The sequence below is a fragment of the Rhineura floridana genome, chromosome 3, assembly GCF_030035675.1.
Source record: "Rhineura floridana isolate rRhiFlo1 chromosome 3, rRhiFlo1.hap2, whole genome shotgun sequence".
Taxonomy (NCBI): domain Eukaryota; kingdom Metazoa; phylum Chordata; class Lepidosauria; order Squamata; family Rhineuridae; genus Rhineura; species Rhineura floridana.
In genome coordinates this window covers 188769113-188785285 of record NC_084482.1, presented here as the reverse complement: position 1 = coordinate 188785285, position 16173 = coordinate 188769113, and the positions used below count along the sequence as shown (strand labels likewise).

The 16173-nt window shown below is 41.2% G+C and overlaps 1 protein-coding gene across 3 annotated transcripts in view; it reads left to right on the top strand.

Moving 5' to 3' along the window:
• LAMB2 (laminin subunit beta 2) overlaps positions 1–4139 on the top strand; it is a 76515-nt gene extending 72376 nt beyond the window's left edge. For all 3 annotated transcript variants that reach the window (XM_061618846.1, XM_061618847.1, XM_061618848.1), the window contains one exon: positions 3556–4139. In XM_061618846.1, the coding sequence (XP_061474830.1) occupies positions 3556–3692 (137 nt within the window). In that variant the 3' untranslated portion in view covers positions 3693–4139. The remainder of the gene's footprint in view (positions 1–3555) is intronic.
• The last annotated feature ends 12034 nt before the right edge of the window (positions 4140–16173 follow it).

Sequence of the window (16173 nt, the reverse complement as noted above, 5' to 3'; positions counted from 1 at the left end):
AGAGCATCTGTCATGAACCACCCTGTTCAGATCTTGTAAGTTCAGGTCTGTGGCTTCCTTTATGGAATCAATCCATCTCTTGTTTGGCCTTCCTCTTTTTCTACTCCCTTCTGTTTTTCCCAGCATTATTGCCTTTTCTAGTGAATCATGCCTTCTTATTATGTGTCCAAAGTATGATAACCTCAGTTTCATCATTTTAGCTTCTAGTGACAGTTCTGGTTTAATTTGTTCTAACACCAAGTTGCTATTATTTTTCACAATCGATGGTATGCGCAAAGCTCTCCTCCAACACCACATTTCAAAGGAGTTGATTTTTCTCTTATCCGCTTTTTTCACTGTCCAACTTTCACATCCATACATAGAGATCGAGAATACCATCGTCTGAATGTTCCTGACTTTGGTGCTCAGTGATACATCTTTGCATTTGAGAACTTTTCTAGATCTCTCATAGCTTTCCTCCCCAGTCCTAGCCTTCTGATTTCTTGACTATTGTTTCCATTTTGGTTAATGACTATCATTGTCAACTTTAAAGTTACATAAATCTTCTGTTGTCATTACTTTAGTCTTTTTGACATTCAGCTGTAGTCCTGCTTTTTTGCTTTCCTCTTTAACTTTCATCAGCATTCATTTCAAATCATTACTGGTTTCTGCTAGTAGTATGGTATTGTCTGCATATCTTAAATTATTGATGTTTCTCCCTCCAATTTTCACACCTTCATCTTAGTCCAATCCCGCTGTCCGTATGATATGTTCTGCATATAGATTAAACAAGTAGGGTGATAAAATACACCTCTGTCTCACACCCTTTTCTATTGGGAACCAATCAGTTTCTCCATATTCTGTCCTTACAGTAGCCTCTTGTCCAGAGTATAGGTTGCGCATCAGGACAATCAGATGCTGTAGCACCCCCCATTTCTTTTAAAGCAATCCATAGTTTTTCATGATCTACATAGTCAAAGGCTTTGCTGTAATCTATAAAGCACAGAGTGATTTTCTTCTGAAATTCCTTGGTTCATTCCATTATCCAACGTATGTTTGCGATATGATCTCTGGTACCTCTTCCCTTTCTAAATCCAGCTTGGACATCTGGCATTTCTCGCTCCATATATGGTAAGAGCCTTTGTTGTAGAATCTTGAGCATTACTTTGCTTGCATGGGATATTAAGGCAATAGTTTGATAATTACTGCATTCTCTGGGATCCCCTTTCTTTGGAATTGGGATATATACTGAATGCTTCCAGTCTGTGAACCATTGTTTAGTTTTCCATATTTATTGACAGATTTTTGTCAAAATTTGGACAGACTCAGTCTCAGTTGCTTGTAGCAACTCTATTGGTATGCCATCTATTTCTGGTGATTTGTTTCTTCCAAGTATTTTAAGAGCAGCTTTCACCTTGCATTCTAATATTTCTGGTTCTTCATCATACAGTTCCTCCATGAATGAATCTGTTATCCTGGCATCTCTTTTATAGAGTTCTTCAGTGTATTGCTTCCATCTTCCTTTTATTTCATCTCGGTCAGTCAGTGTGTTCCCCTGTTGATTGTTCAACATCCCTGTTCATGGTTTAAATTTCCCTTTAATTTCTCTAATCTTTTGGAATAGGGCTCTTGTTCTTCCCTTTTGGTTGTCCTCTTCTATTTCTATACAATAACTATTGTAATAGCTTTCTTTGTCCCTGCATACTAGTCGTTGTATAGTCGCATTTAGGGTTCTGACTGTGTTTCTATCTCCTTTTGCTTTCCTTCTCTCTTTAACCATTTTAAGAGTTTCTTCAGTCATCCATTGAGGTTTTTCTCTCTTGTTAACTAGAGGTATTGTCTTTTTGCATTCTTCCCTGATAATGTCTCTGACTTCAGTCCATAGTTCTTCTGGTTCTCTGTCAACTAAGTTTAAAGCCTCAAATCTGTTCCTTATTTGATCTTTATATTCTTCTGGGATGTTAGTTAAATTGTATTTTGGCATTATGATTGCTTTGTTCTTCTTCTTTAGCTTTACTCTGATTTTCGATACGACCAGTTCATGATCTGTATCACAGTCTGCTCCTGGTCTTGTTTTCACAGAAAGTATGGAACTTTTCCATCTTCTGTTTCCAGTTATATAATCAATTTGATTCCTATATTGACCATCTGGTGATGTCCATGTGTACAGTCATCTTTTTGGTTGCTCAAAAAATGTGTTGGCAAGAAGCAAATTATTGGCTTCACAGAATTCAATAAGTCTTCCTCCTGCTTCATTTCTGTCTCCTAAGCCCCATTTCCCCACAATTCCTAGTTCTTCTTTGTTCCCTACTTTTGCATTCCAGTCCCCCATGATTACCATTATATCTTGTTTTGGTGCGTGATCAATTTCCTCCTGTACTTCTGCATAAAATCTCTCCAATTCTTCTTCTTCTGCGTTTGACGTTGGAGTGTAGACTTGGATGATGGTTATGTTAATAGGTTTCCCGTTTAATCTCATTGATATCAGTCGCTTAGACCTTGCATTGTAGCTCCTAATTGCTTTTGTTACATCACTTCTCACTATTAAAGCAACCCCGTTTCTTCGATTTCTCATTTCCTGCATAAAATATTTTGTAGCTGCTTGATTGAAAATGTCCCATTCCTGTCCATTGTAACGTTGATACGTTCCATTTCTTGCTTGACAATTTCTAACTTTCCCTGGTTCATGCTTCTCACATTCCATATTCCTATTGTGTGCGTCGTACAACTCCGGACTCTCCTTTCGCATCTGTGTGCATCAGCCTCTGGGCTTCCTTTTGGGTTTGACCCAGCCGCGTCATTAGTCACAGCGCTACTTGTACTTGTCCTTTGTTCTTCCCCAGTAGCTCAGTGAGTGCCTTCTGACCTGGGGGGTCTCATCTTCCAGTACTATCTCGTGTTGCATTCTGGATACTCTGTTCATAGGGTTTTCGTGGTAAGAGGTATTCAGAGGTGGTTTACCATTGCCTTCCTCTGAGTTTGGATGCATCTTAGTCTGGTTTCTCAGCTTTGACCATTCCGCCTTGGGTGCCCCTGCTAAGAGTTTAGCCTCTTGGTTTAGATTCCTGACAGCATTGCTCTTGGCTTCTTCAGCACTCTCAACTCCCCTCACCACGTTAAGGTGTGCATCCTAAAGGACTTCCTCCTGTGCAATAGAACTTTCTCTCCTCCTCTCCCCCCTCAGAAATCTATTTTAGAGGTTCCCCAAACCCTCTGAGCATATTTTTTTTTGGGGGGGGGAGAAGAACAGGGAGAGAGGGAGTGGAAGTTCCATTGTTGTTGTCAAATTTATTACCCGCCCTTCACCAGTAGGTTCCAGGGCGCTATAAAATACATTATTAAAAACAGTTTGCAACCTTGCACAAACAAGTCCTTGCACAAACAGAACAACTTTATCGGATGCAAGCAAACCCTTGTCTGGAACTGCAAGAGAGACAAAAATGGAACTGGCTGCTCAGACGTGGGAATCAGGGATAGGCCAGCAGAAGCTCCCATTTCCTTAACTCTTCTCCATTGTGTTGTTGTAATTTTCCTCATCCATTCCTAACCCCATGCCTCCTCCCATTCCTAATTCAGCATTGGAAGAAACATATGGAGACAATGAGAGGCTGCTGCAAGAGAAAGCAGCCCAACTGGATGGGCTGGAAGCCAAGATGAGGGTCATCTTGGGAGACATCAATCAGCAGATTCAAATCTACAACACTTGCCAGTGAAGCACCATTTTTCTCTCTTCGACCGCCCCCCGCCTGCCATCCCATTAGGTAACCCCAATTCTTCGTGCTCACCCATGTGCTTCAAAGACTCTTGGCTACCCCTGCCTAGCTCTGACGTAGTGCCTGGAGCACCACTTCCTATGGCTGTTCCTTCCCAGCAGTGCTTGACTGTGGGAAGCACAATACTGTATGCCTCAAGGCTTCCTTAGGAGAATCTCTTCCTTGCTAACTTTGGACACAAACAGCAACGCTTAAGATGCCAAAGGAATGGATTCCCATTCTGATTTCTGTTACTCTTCCACAAAGCAATAACAGTGTAAAGTATAACAGGGGAGGAGTTGCCTAAAGGGGGGTCAGATGAGGTAGCTACATTGGCATATCTGTTACACGCAATCTGCCCTAACCAGGGTGGCTTCTGTGTGTGTGTGAATAAAAGCCAAAAAGGCATTGCTGTCTGTGCCATACTGTCTTGTTTCTTTGTCTGCTCAAATCTTATCTTGCAACTCACCCCAGAGTATGTCTACCCTGCTATTTTACGCAGCAGCAGGGCCCTGGTGGAATTGATTTAACATGAAGTGGTCATATAGCAGAAGCTGCTAGGTCAGGGTTGGAGAACTTGTTGCCCTCCAGTACAACTCCCACCATCCCTGACAGTTGACCATGCTTGAGGGGGCTGATGGGAGTTGAGTCCAACAACATCTGGAGGGTCACAGGTTCCCCATCCCCTTTGCTAGGCCTTGGATTCCCAGATGTGGCCATCAAGAATGACTGATGTGGCTACTGATGCACACAGGTAGAAGTGGGGTCAGACAAGCAGAATAGAGGTGGAGCAAAGAGACAGAAGGGGTCAAAGGCAGCAACAGAGGACAGCTGTAGCAAGAAAACCACAAGAACCTACGAAGAGCCCTACTGAATCACTTCTGGGAAACCTGCAAACAAGACATGAAAGCAATACCTCTCTACCATTTTTTGGGCCCAAACAATTGGAATAGCATGTAACAGAACCTGGAGACCATTGATAGACTTCTTCATTCATTGTGTCTAGTGCCCTTTCTAAGCCATCCAAGTTAGTGGTCATCAAAACCATTGGAATACTTGCATTCTGGAAACAACAGGGTGTGGGTTAGGGGTGAGACAACTGTATACCTTCATGTTTATGTTTCCTTGACTACAAATCCTCCCCCTTTCTCTATACTCAAGTAGTGTTCTTTGCTTGGGTCTGTATGGAGAAAGAGAGTAAGTTCTGTGGTCAGAGGGAGGGATGCAACTCTACTGCACCTACCATGCATGTTTGTGCTCACATCTATGACCACTGGTAAAAAATCACAGTGAGAACTACTGGTGCACCAATAGACCACCTGTCTAGGCTATCAGCTTATTCCAATATTGTATGCTCATCGTGTATAGGTTGATCATCATGTGAATGAACTTGTAGACCAGTTGAAGGGGGTGCATTTGGTATCACCTCAAAATTACACATTTTGATGCAGCTCTTAAAGCTCCTTTTTTGCACATTGCATTGAAAACATCAGTACTTTCCATTATGTTTACAAAAGTCACTTTCCCAAAAAAGATCCCCTCTCTCTCTCCCCCCCATATATAATGGCTTTAACGATACAAAAAATTAGAGCTTTACCATACAAATGAAGCAATATTTTCTAGTCTAGGGGAATAATGGAGCTGTGTAACTCAAGTGTTCCCCAGTCTTGTGCTCTCCACACATCTTGGACTTCAATTCCCACCAGCTCCAACTGGCATTGCCAAAGGTCAGGGATGAAGGGTATTGTAGTAAAAAAAAAAAATCTGGAGGGCATCAGGTTAGGGAACGATGGTGTAACTGCACTAGATTTTGTATGTCCTCTGGGCCAACCCTGTACTTATGGATATGCATGCCTGTGACAGCACACAGTATGCCTAGCACCAATGGTGCATCACTAGACAAATCTTGCGCAAGGCAAGTAGGACAGGCCTATCCTGTCCTGCCTGTTAGTTGAAAAAGGTTGCTGCAATGTTTCAGGCAGATAGGGCGGTGTTAAAATATTTACTCTGTGGTGGCTAAAATGCCTTTAGGGTTTGGAGACGTGAATTATCTTCAGTAATCTCTTCTACCAAATCTTCACCTTGAAGTCTGCTGTGTGTTAATCTATGACACTTGAACTATTAAAATGAATAGTTTATAGATGTTTGTTGGACTTCCAGCTCACAGCATTGTCTCTGGGTCCACCATCGTAAGCTACAGGTCCCCCGTCCCCCCCGGGAACTTTGCTACAGTTACCGGGCTAGCTTTGATGGATAACTCTCAAGCTGGAAATCTTTTCACCAACACACATTGAAAATGCTGTCCAATTACCAAAAATACATAGAATCACAGAGTTAGAAAGGCCATCTAGTCCCAATACTCTGCCAATGCAAGAAATCCACTACTACAGCATCCCTGGTAAGTGGCCATCCAATATTTATTTAGTTAACAAAATTTATATATCGCTTACTTGTATCTCAAAGCAGCTTACAAAAAGTAAAACATGACAATTATTAATAAAGGAAGTTAAGAACAGATATTTAAAATCATTCAAAAGCTAGTTAAAATCATACGTAAGCTAAAAACATTAAAACACACGTAACTTCTACATGTCGGATAGGCTTGCCTAAACAAAAAATGTTTAAGCAGGTGTTGCAAAAAGTTCAGTGATCGTGCCTGCTTGATGTCAATAGGCAGGGAGTTCCAAAGTGTAGGTGCTGCCACACTAAAATATAAATTTCATACAACTGCTGAATGAGTATTATGTGGCACCTGCAACAATGCCAGTTCTGCAGATTGAAATGGTTGAGTGGGCACATAAAGAAATCCTGCAAGTGAACTGATCCCAAGCTGTTAGGGACTTTATATACTAATAGAAACACTTTGAATTTGGCCCAGTAGCAAACTGGGAACTAGTGCAGATCTCTGAGTACATGTTTATATGCTGACAGGGTCTCACTCCTGTCAGCAACCGTGCTGCAGCATTCTGCACTAATTGTAGCTCCCAGATCAAGCACAAAGGAAGCCTCACACGGAGTGCATTGCAATAATCCAGCCTTGAAGTCACCAATGCTTGAACTACTGTGGTCAAGCTCTCCTGGTCTTGGAACAGCTTTAGCTGTTGTACCAGTGACAGCAGGAAAAAGGCACTTCTAGTCAATGAGACTATCTGGGCATCCAGAAGCACCCACCCACCCACCTGCTCCTTCAAGGGGAATGCAACCCCATCCAGGGCAGGCAATTGACCAATTTTTCGGACATAGGAACCACCCACAGTGCCTCTGTCTTGCTAGGTTTTGAGCTCAGCTTATTTTCCCACATTCATCCTATCACAATGTCCAGGCCCAGGTCCAGGCCCCACATGGTCTCGACTCAGATGTTATGGCAGATGTAGGGAACCTTTTTGGCTTTGGGAGCCAGATTTTATGGGCCGACTCTGACATGTGGGTGGGGCAACTGTTAATCACATGGTGTCACTATCAGAGCTTGGAAAAGTTACTTTTTTAAACTACAACTCCCATCAGCCCCAGCCAGCATGGCCACTGGATTGGGCTGATGGGAATTGTAGTTCAAAAAAGTAACTTTTCCACTGTGACATCATGATTCAGCTGGGTCCCCCCCGTCAAACTTTCTTGCACTTGCAAAGCTTGCCCACAACTGATTTTTTTCAACCTTCAACTGAACCTGTTCTAAAACATTTGCATTGGTTGCTAGTTCATTTCCATGGCCAATTAAGGTGTTCTCTCTAGTGTTTAAAGGCCTACACAACTTTGGGCCCAAATATCTGAGACCACCTCCTTCTCTACAGACCCTCTCAGGTCTGAAGATCAGCAGAGGGGGACTTCTTGATAGTTCTGCCACCCTCAGAAGTTTGGGGGTAGGTGGCCAGGACAGGGCTTTCTCTCTGGCAGCTCTAAGTTGTGGAATTCCCTCCCCACAGAGATGTGCCTGACACCTTTGCTGTACACTTTTCTGCAAATGTTAAAAACACACCTCTTTATCCTGGCCTTTGATACCTGAGATGTTGATACCTGAGATGTATGTTCTTAGTACTCAGACCCACCCTATTCCTGTGGTTGTGATTTGTTTTTAACACTGAATTTTAAACTCTTAACCTGCCCTGAGACCTGCTTGTGAAGGGTGGGTAATAAATTTAATAACAGCAGCAAACAGCAACATATCTGAAGTTGCTGTTTATCATGGCTCTTCATGTCTTATGCTAAAGAAAAGCCAAGATCCTTTCTAGCTGCTGATTATACAGGCCAGACGCTGCAGTGAAAAAGAAGAAAATGTGCCCATGAATATTGATGTGCAGGAGTCATACATCAACTGTCCTGCCATGAAGTTGCATATTCTGTTCTATTCAGCCTAAAAGAAAAAAACAGCCGATAGAGGAGGGTGCAGGCCTGCCTTCCTGCCCCTCCTCAGTGGAGGAATTGAATCCATTCTGATGTGAACTAATTTAGTGGTAACATTGTGACTTGCTAGAACAACACAATTTAAAAAGAAGAGGAATGCTGACAATCACACAGAGATAGTGCATTTAACTAGTGGTTGGAAAGCTGTCAGTAATGTTGCTGTGTTATCGGGCAAGGTTATCATGACTTAATGTTTATATAGTCCTTCAGCCAGTATGGCTAATAGTCAGGGATGATGGGAATTGTAGTCCAGTATCTGGAAGGCAATATGTTGGCTACCCCTTTTACATGAAGTAAAATAATCTCAGTCTGCCATGGCATTTCCCCCCCGTATTTTGATGTCAGTGTCACTTCACAGTTTCTTCATGGCTGACTCGGTATTGGTGCTAATGCTACAGAACCAGCTCATCTCAATCTCGTTGCCATAGTGCTAATGGCATTGCCATGGTACCATGCAAATAATATCAGGACTGTCAGTGACTGGCATCTAGTGGTTGCCATGGCAGCATTGTGGTTGCTATGGTACCAATCTAAGTGTCACCATCCTAGCTATTTTGCCTCTGTCTTAAGAATGTAGAGACTGGTGGTGTGGTAGGAGTGGATGCAACATCACTATAACCACCGACTAAATCTGTTGTACCAGCAATCAGGATGGTTAAAGAGTTGTTTATAAAATGTTTTTCCCCACACATGATCAAGTAAACAAGACAATCAGGTTGGTTGAAGAGTTGTTTATAAAACATTTTTTTCTGCACACATTATCAGGTAAACAAGACAATATGCGCAGAACCTGATTTTCATTTTACTGAGGATTATTTTTTCTCAGTGTATTTAAGTAGCTGGTAACCCACTTAACCTCGGACGAGAAGTTCTCCCAACATATTTCTGCACTCCCCCCCTTTCTTTTTTGGATGCAGTCAAAGGTACAGACCTAGACTCATTGCACCTGCCAGTTAAAAACTTCAGGACTATCACATTTTTTGCCTAGTTTGGTGCCAAGAGGTTTCAAAATGTCTGGGGAAAATTCACATGTAATGAGATAATTAGTGGAAGCATAATGGAAAATGTGTACTGTCATATATATGTGGGGAAAAAATGTTTTTCAAGTATTACTTATAGGTAAAACTGTTTATGAAGCCCAAAATGTTGGTCCACCTGCTCCATATGATATACCAACATTTCCTTCCTCTGACCTGTTGTGGGCCGTATGTCTGTTGAGATCATGTTTCTGCGCATTTAACAATCTCTTCGCCTAACAGCGCCTCAAGCAACTTGTGTTTACTTGATGATATATGGGCCCCCTTAACTGCACAAAAAGTAGATGAGGTACAAATCCATGAATAGTCATGGGAAAACAGTAGTATTGTCCTCTTTTGCATCTAGCCACTCTATCTCCAAATAGGGCTGGGGAAAACTATCTGAAACCTGAGAGAACCACTACCAGTCACTATAGACAATATTGAGTTAGATGGACCAACGATCTGACACTTGTATAAGGCAGTTTCCAATATTCAAGTATTTTTTAAAAAACATTTGATTGCCCAGAGACTCACAAGGAGAATGAATGGTATGCTCCTATTAATATTAAATACTGCCACACCATGTTATTTTTTCATCCTTTTTTACCTAGTTTTTTGTTAAAAATTGAAATAAGCTTCCATCGACGTTAAAGTACAACCTGCAAGCCTCTTGTGAATATTTTTGTATGTACTATATTTGTTTATGCCATCTCTCAGTAATGTTGTCACTAACACAGTAAATACTATTTTTTCAAGAAAGCACATGCAGTCAGCATTATTTGAAAATAAATCATTAAAGTATGCAGGCATTTGCATTCCATTTGTATATTAATCGTGATAGGCAAGGATGGGGCAGGGGAGGAAGCATTTCTAAAGTGATCTCTGTCTCTATAGTATGCAGTGCCTGTTACCACTTACCAGGCAAATGATGGAAATTGTGTTGAATACATAGTGCATTAGAGGAAGGCAAAATACCTAATCCTGTAGGTAGATGGTATAAAACTCTGTGCTGAATTTTGTTCATATGCGATTTCTCTTTCTTTTTTGTAATAGACATTTTGCATTCTTTGGGGATGAATAATTTACATTGTGAATATTCTTTCAGTCATTTGGAGCCTTCTTGGCCCCAAATTAAATGGAAGTTATAGCCCCATTTTTTTATACCGCCAGGATGCAAAAATCGGTTCTAAGCCTGTGCCTCTGAATGAGTCATGGGAAAACAAAAAAGGAAAACTTGCAGAAAGGGAAGTCTTCAGATTAGTGTTGCTATTTGCTAGATCTATTAAGGAAAAGTAGTTGTCGGGCAGATGAAAAGAAAAAATAATGAGCCTTGCCTGATGACCAAATGTTTACAACGCATAGTATGGGTGAAACAGTAAATTTAATACGAAAATTACTTCATATAATTTACTCCGGATTAGTTATTCTGGCGTACGCAGGACTGCACTTCGATCCAGTGTTACGATGCAGTCTACTTATAGCCTGGTTCCCATAGAAGCGTCCTGGGATGTCACAACATCTAAGGAATGTTGGGGACGGGCTCCACTTGAACCAGAATGGAACCAGACTGCTGGCACTTAAAATTAAAAAGGTGGCAGAGCAGCTTTTAAACTGACTGAGGGGGGAAACCCGGCAGGAGCTGAGAAAGGTCCGGTTCGGAATAAACCTCCCCCCTGGGATAAAAACCAAAGAAATGATGAAATTTTAAAAGGGGTAGGCCTAGAAGTAGGCATTGTGAGAGCAGGGGCACAGGATATAAATTCAGAAGAGCAAAATTACCACAGGCCTAACCACAAGTGCCAAAGACACTTGAAGAGAGACACTGCTTACAAGTGCCTGTACGCTAATGCTAGGAGCCTGCGAACCAAGATGGGAGAACTGGAGTGCTTGGTCTTAGAGGAGAGCATTGATATAGTGAGCATAACGGAGACCTGGTGGAATGGAGAAAACCAGTGGGATACGGTTATCCCTGGATATAAACTATATCGGAAGGACAGGGAAGGACGTATTGGTGGCGGAGTCGCTCTATACGTGAAAGAAGGCATTGAATCCAGCAAGCTCGAAACCCCAAAAGAGGCAGACTCCTCCACAGAATCGTTGTGGGTGGTGATACCATGCCCCAGGAGGGACTTAATACTGGGAACGATCTATCGTCCCCCTGATCAAAATGCTCAGGGAGACCTGGAGATGAGATATGAAATTGAGGAAGCATCCAAACTAGGAAATGTGGTAGTAATGGGTGACTTCAACTACCCGGACATAGACTGGCTGCATATGTGTTCCAGTCATGACAAAGAAGCAAAGTTTCTAGATATTCTAAATGACTATTCCCTAGACCAGTTGGTCATGGAACCGACCAGAGGGACGGCAACCCTGGACTTAATCCTCAGTGGGGACCGAGACCTGGTGCGAGATGTAAGTGTTGTTGAACCAATTGGGAGCAGTGACCACAGTGCTATTAAATTAAACATACATGTAAATGGCCAATTGCCAAGAAAATCCAACACAGTCACATTTGACTTCAAAAGAGGAAACTTCACAAAAATGAGGGGATTGGTAAAAAGAAAGCTGAAAAACAAAGTCCAGAGGGTCACATCACTCGAAAATGCTTGGAAGTTGTTTAAAAACACTATATTAGAAGCTCAACTGGAGTGCATACCGCAGATCAGAAAAGGTACCGCCAGGGCCAAGAAGATGCCAGCATGGTTAACGAGCAAAGTCAAGGAAGCTCTTAGAGGCAAAAAGTCTTCCTTCAAAAAATGGAAGTCTTGTCCAAATGAAGAAAATAAAAAAGAACACAAACTCTGGCAAAAGAAATGCAAGAAGACAATAAGGGATGCTAAAAAAGAATTTGCGGAGCACATTGCTAAGAACATAAAAACCAACAACAACAATTTTTTTTTTTTAACAATAATTTTTTATTCAAATTTTCATAAAACATACAAAACAAAATCATAAAACATTCAAAGACAAAAAACAAAACAAAACAAAAATGATTAAACAAAAAAATAAAATGTTGACTTCCCATTTGTCGCAGATCAAATCAGTTGTAGGTCTACAATATATAACAATCCTGTCTCTTAAATTATATTATAAAATTACTTTCCTCCAGTAGTTATCTTAATTAATCATCAAATCTCATAAACATTACTTTATTCTTTCCACAAAAAGTCAAAGAGAGGTTTCAATTCTTTAAGAAATATATCTATCAATTTTTCTCCAAATAAACATGCCGATTAATCCATCTCGTTAATAATAATAATAATCTTATTGTCATAACCATAGTCCAAATAAACATATCGATTAATCCATCTCATCAAAATCTGTTAGGTCCAATAATTTCAATAGCCATTATTCCATTATCCATATTAATTCCATCTTCCATCTTCAATAGTCCTGTTAAGTCCAGTAATTTCAGTGTCCAATCTTCCATTATCAGTATTCCATAATAATCTTGCTGTCATAGCCATAGTCATATAATAAGAGTCTGATGGGAATTTCCTCTATCCCAAATATTTTCTTGCCATCAATTCTGAATAAGTTGCTGAAATATTGTTGTAAAGTCATATCTGTGTTCTTCTTTTTTACAAAATCCACTGGCTCATCTCTTGAGAGTTTTTCCATTGTCACATGGCTGCAGTTAATTCCATAGATTTTCTCTATATCAAGCTCCATCACGTCATTCCAGTCCAGAAGATTATCCAAGCCATTGATAACTTTATCTCTAATATCTTCATTAATTTCTTCAGAGATAACGTTAAATTCCAAACAGTAGATTTTATTTCTAATATCCATAAACTCCAGATCTTTTTCCAATTCCACATTTGTTCCAATCTCCAGGGCTTGTATCTTCCCTTTATTTTTTCTTTTCTCATCTCTGATCTCATTCTCCTCTCTCACAGGATCCCCTATTTCTTTAAGCTCCTGCATCATTTTGCTCAGTTCAATTTTCAGCTCCTTACTGCCCTGTCGCAGGGTTTGTTTCGTTATCTCAATCTCATCCATTATTTTCTGAAACATAATTACTTCCAGATTCTCAGCCACTTTCTTGATTGCCATTTTTAAAACCACGAAAACAAAGCAAAACAAAAATAAAGAAGAACCACTTCTTATTTCAGCAACAATTGGGTTAATATTCCAGGCTTGATGACATCACAGTATAAACAGAGCAGCCTGCCTTATCTCTCTATGTTCAAGAATACAAAACAAATTTAGTTCCCAGCATCAAAACAGTTAGTGGCGTCGTGAAGAAGCAGATTCGTCAAAATAAAATAGACCAAAAAGAGAATAGTCCCAGACAATATAATGTTCCTCGGAATAGAAATCCCTCTTCTGTTTATATCTTTAGAATGCACTTCCAGGACAGCTTTTTGCAATAGAAACAGAGATAAGCTGTTAATTTCGTGAATAACAGAGAAGAGTTATAGCTCACCCAGAAGTTCTTTAAAGCTGATTCATTTGACAAATCTCTTTTTGCTGCAACAATTTAAACCAAGTAAAAAAAATAATAGAAAGAAGGGTGCTTGCCTGTTAGTCCGTTTTCTCTTTGAAGAAAAGATAAACGTATCGCATTAATCAGATAGAGCTTGTTCGGAAGTCCGTCCAGCATTGCTGGCTGGACCTTTTCTCATAAATTAATGAAATCCAGTCCACCCAACAAAAACAGGCTTTTGAGGTTGATCTCTACGTTTCTCCCTGCCCGGGAGAAATTTCATCAGTCAAAAAAAAATGTTCTGACTGATTTATATCTGAATAAGCTTCTTTTGAGGCGGGAGCCCGTCTCAAAAGCAGGCACAAGCGAAGTCACCCTTCCCGGAAGTCCAACAAAAAAAGTCTTCCTTCAGAAAATGGAAGTCTTGTCCGAATGAAGAAAATAAAAAGGAACACAAACTCTGGCCAAAGAAATGCAAGAAGACAATAAGGGATGCTAAAAAAGAATTTGAGGAGCACATTGCTAAGAACATAAAAACCAACAACAACAAATTCTATAAATACATTCAAAGCAGGAGACCATCTAGGGAGACGATTGGACCCTTGGATGATAAGGGAGTCAAAGGTGTACTAAAGAACGATAAGGAGATTGCAGAGAAGCTAAATGAATTCTTTGCATCTGTCTTCACAGTGGAAGATATAGGGCAGATCCCTGAACCTGAACTAACATTTGCAGGAAGGGATTCTGAGGAACTGAGACAAATAGTGGTAACGAGAGAGGAAGTTCTAAGCTTAATGGACAATATAAAAACTGACAAATCACCGGGCCCGGATGGCATCCACCTGAGAGTTCTCAAAGAACTCAAATGTGAAATTGCTGATCTGCTAACTAAAATATGTAACTTGTCCCTTGGGTCCTCCTCCGTGCCTGAGGACTGGAAAGTGGCAAATGTAACGCCAATCTTCAAAAAGGGATCCAGAGGGGATCCCGGAAATTACAGGCCAGTTAGCTTAACTTCTGTCCCTGGAAAACTGGTAGAAAGTATGATTAAAGCTAGATTAACTAAGCACATAGAAGAACAAGCCTTGCTGAAGCAGAGCCAGCATGGCTTCTGCAAGGGAAAGTCCTGTCTCAGTAACCTATTAGAATTCTTTGAGAGTGTCAACAAGCATATAGATAGAGGTGATCCAGTGGACATAGTGTACTTAGACTTTCAAAAAGCGTTTGACAAGGTACCTCACCAAAGGCTTCTGAGGAAGCTTAGCAGTCATGGAATAAGAGGAGAGGTCCTCTTGTGGATAAGGAATTGGTTAAGAAGCAGAAAGCAGAGAGTAGGAATAAACGGACAGTTCTCCCAATGGAGGGCTGTAGAAAGTGGAGTCCCTCAAGGATCGGTATTGGGACCTGTACTTTTCAACTTGTTCATTAATGACCTAGAATTAGGAGTGAGCAGTGAAGTGGCCAAGTTTGCTGATGACACTAAATTGTTCAGGGTTGTTAAAACAAAAAGGGATTGCGAAGAGCTCCAAAAAGACCTCTCCAAACTGAGTGAATGGGCAGAAAAATGGCAAATGCAATTCAATATAAACAAGTGTAAAATTATGCATATTGGAGCAAAAAATCTGAATTTCACATATACGCTCATGGGGTCTGAACTGGCGGTGACCGACCAGGAGAGAGACCTCGGGGTTGTAGTGGACAGCACGATGAAAATGTCGACCCAGTGTGCGGCAGCTGTGAAAAAGGCAAATTCCATGCTAGCGATAATTAGGAAAGGTATTGAAAATAAAACAGCCGATATCATAATGCCATTGTATAAATCTATGGTGCGGCCGCATTTGGAATACTGTGTACAGTTCTGGTCGCCTCATCTCAAAAAAGATATTATAGAGTTGGAAAAGGTTCAGAAGAGGGCAACCAGAATGATCAAGGGGATGGAGCGACTCCCTTACGAGGAAAGGTTGCAGCATTTGGGGCTTTTTAGTTTAGAGAAAAGGCGGGTCAGAGAAGACATGATAGAAGTGTATAAAATTATGCATGGCATTGAGAAAGTGGATAGAGAAAAGTTCTTCTCCCTCTCTCATAATACTAGGACTCGTGGACATTCAAAGAAGCTGAATGTTGGAAGATTCAGGACAGACAAAAGGAAGTACTTCTTTACTCAGCGCATAGTTAAACTATGGAATTTGCTCCCACAAGATGCAGTAATGGCCACCAGCTTGGACGGCTTTAAAAGAAGATTAGACAAATTCATGGAGGACAGGGCTATCAATGGCTACTAGCCATGATGGCTGTGCTCTGCCACCCTAGTCAGAGGCAGCATGCTTCTGAAAACCAGTTGCTGGAAGCCTCAGGAGGGGAGAGTGTTCTTGCACTCGGGTCCTGCTTGCGGGCTTCCCCCAGGCACCTGGTTGGCCACTGTGAGAACAGGATGCTGGACTAGATGGGCCACTGGCCTGATCCAGCAGGCTCTTCTTATGTTCTTAAGGAAGATGCCCTGCGTTCCTCTTCCCTAACCCTCACCACCGCGCCGCGACCCAGAATCTCTCTCGAGCGCATGCACAATCTTCCCTCGGTCATGTGATCCATTCGA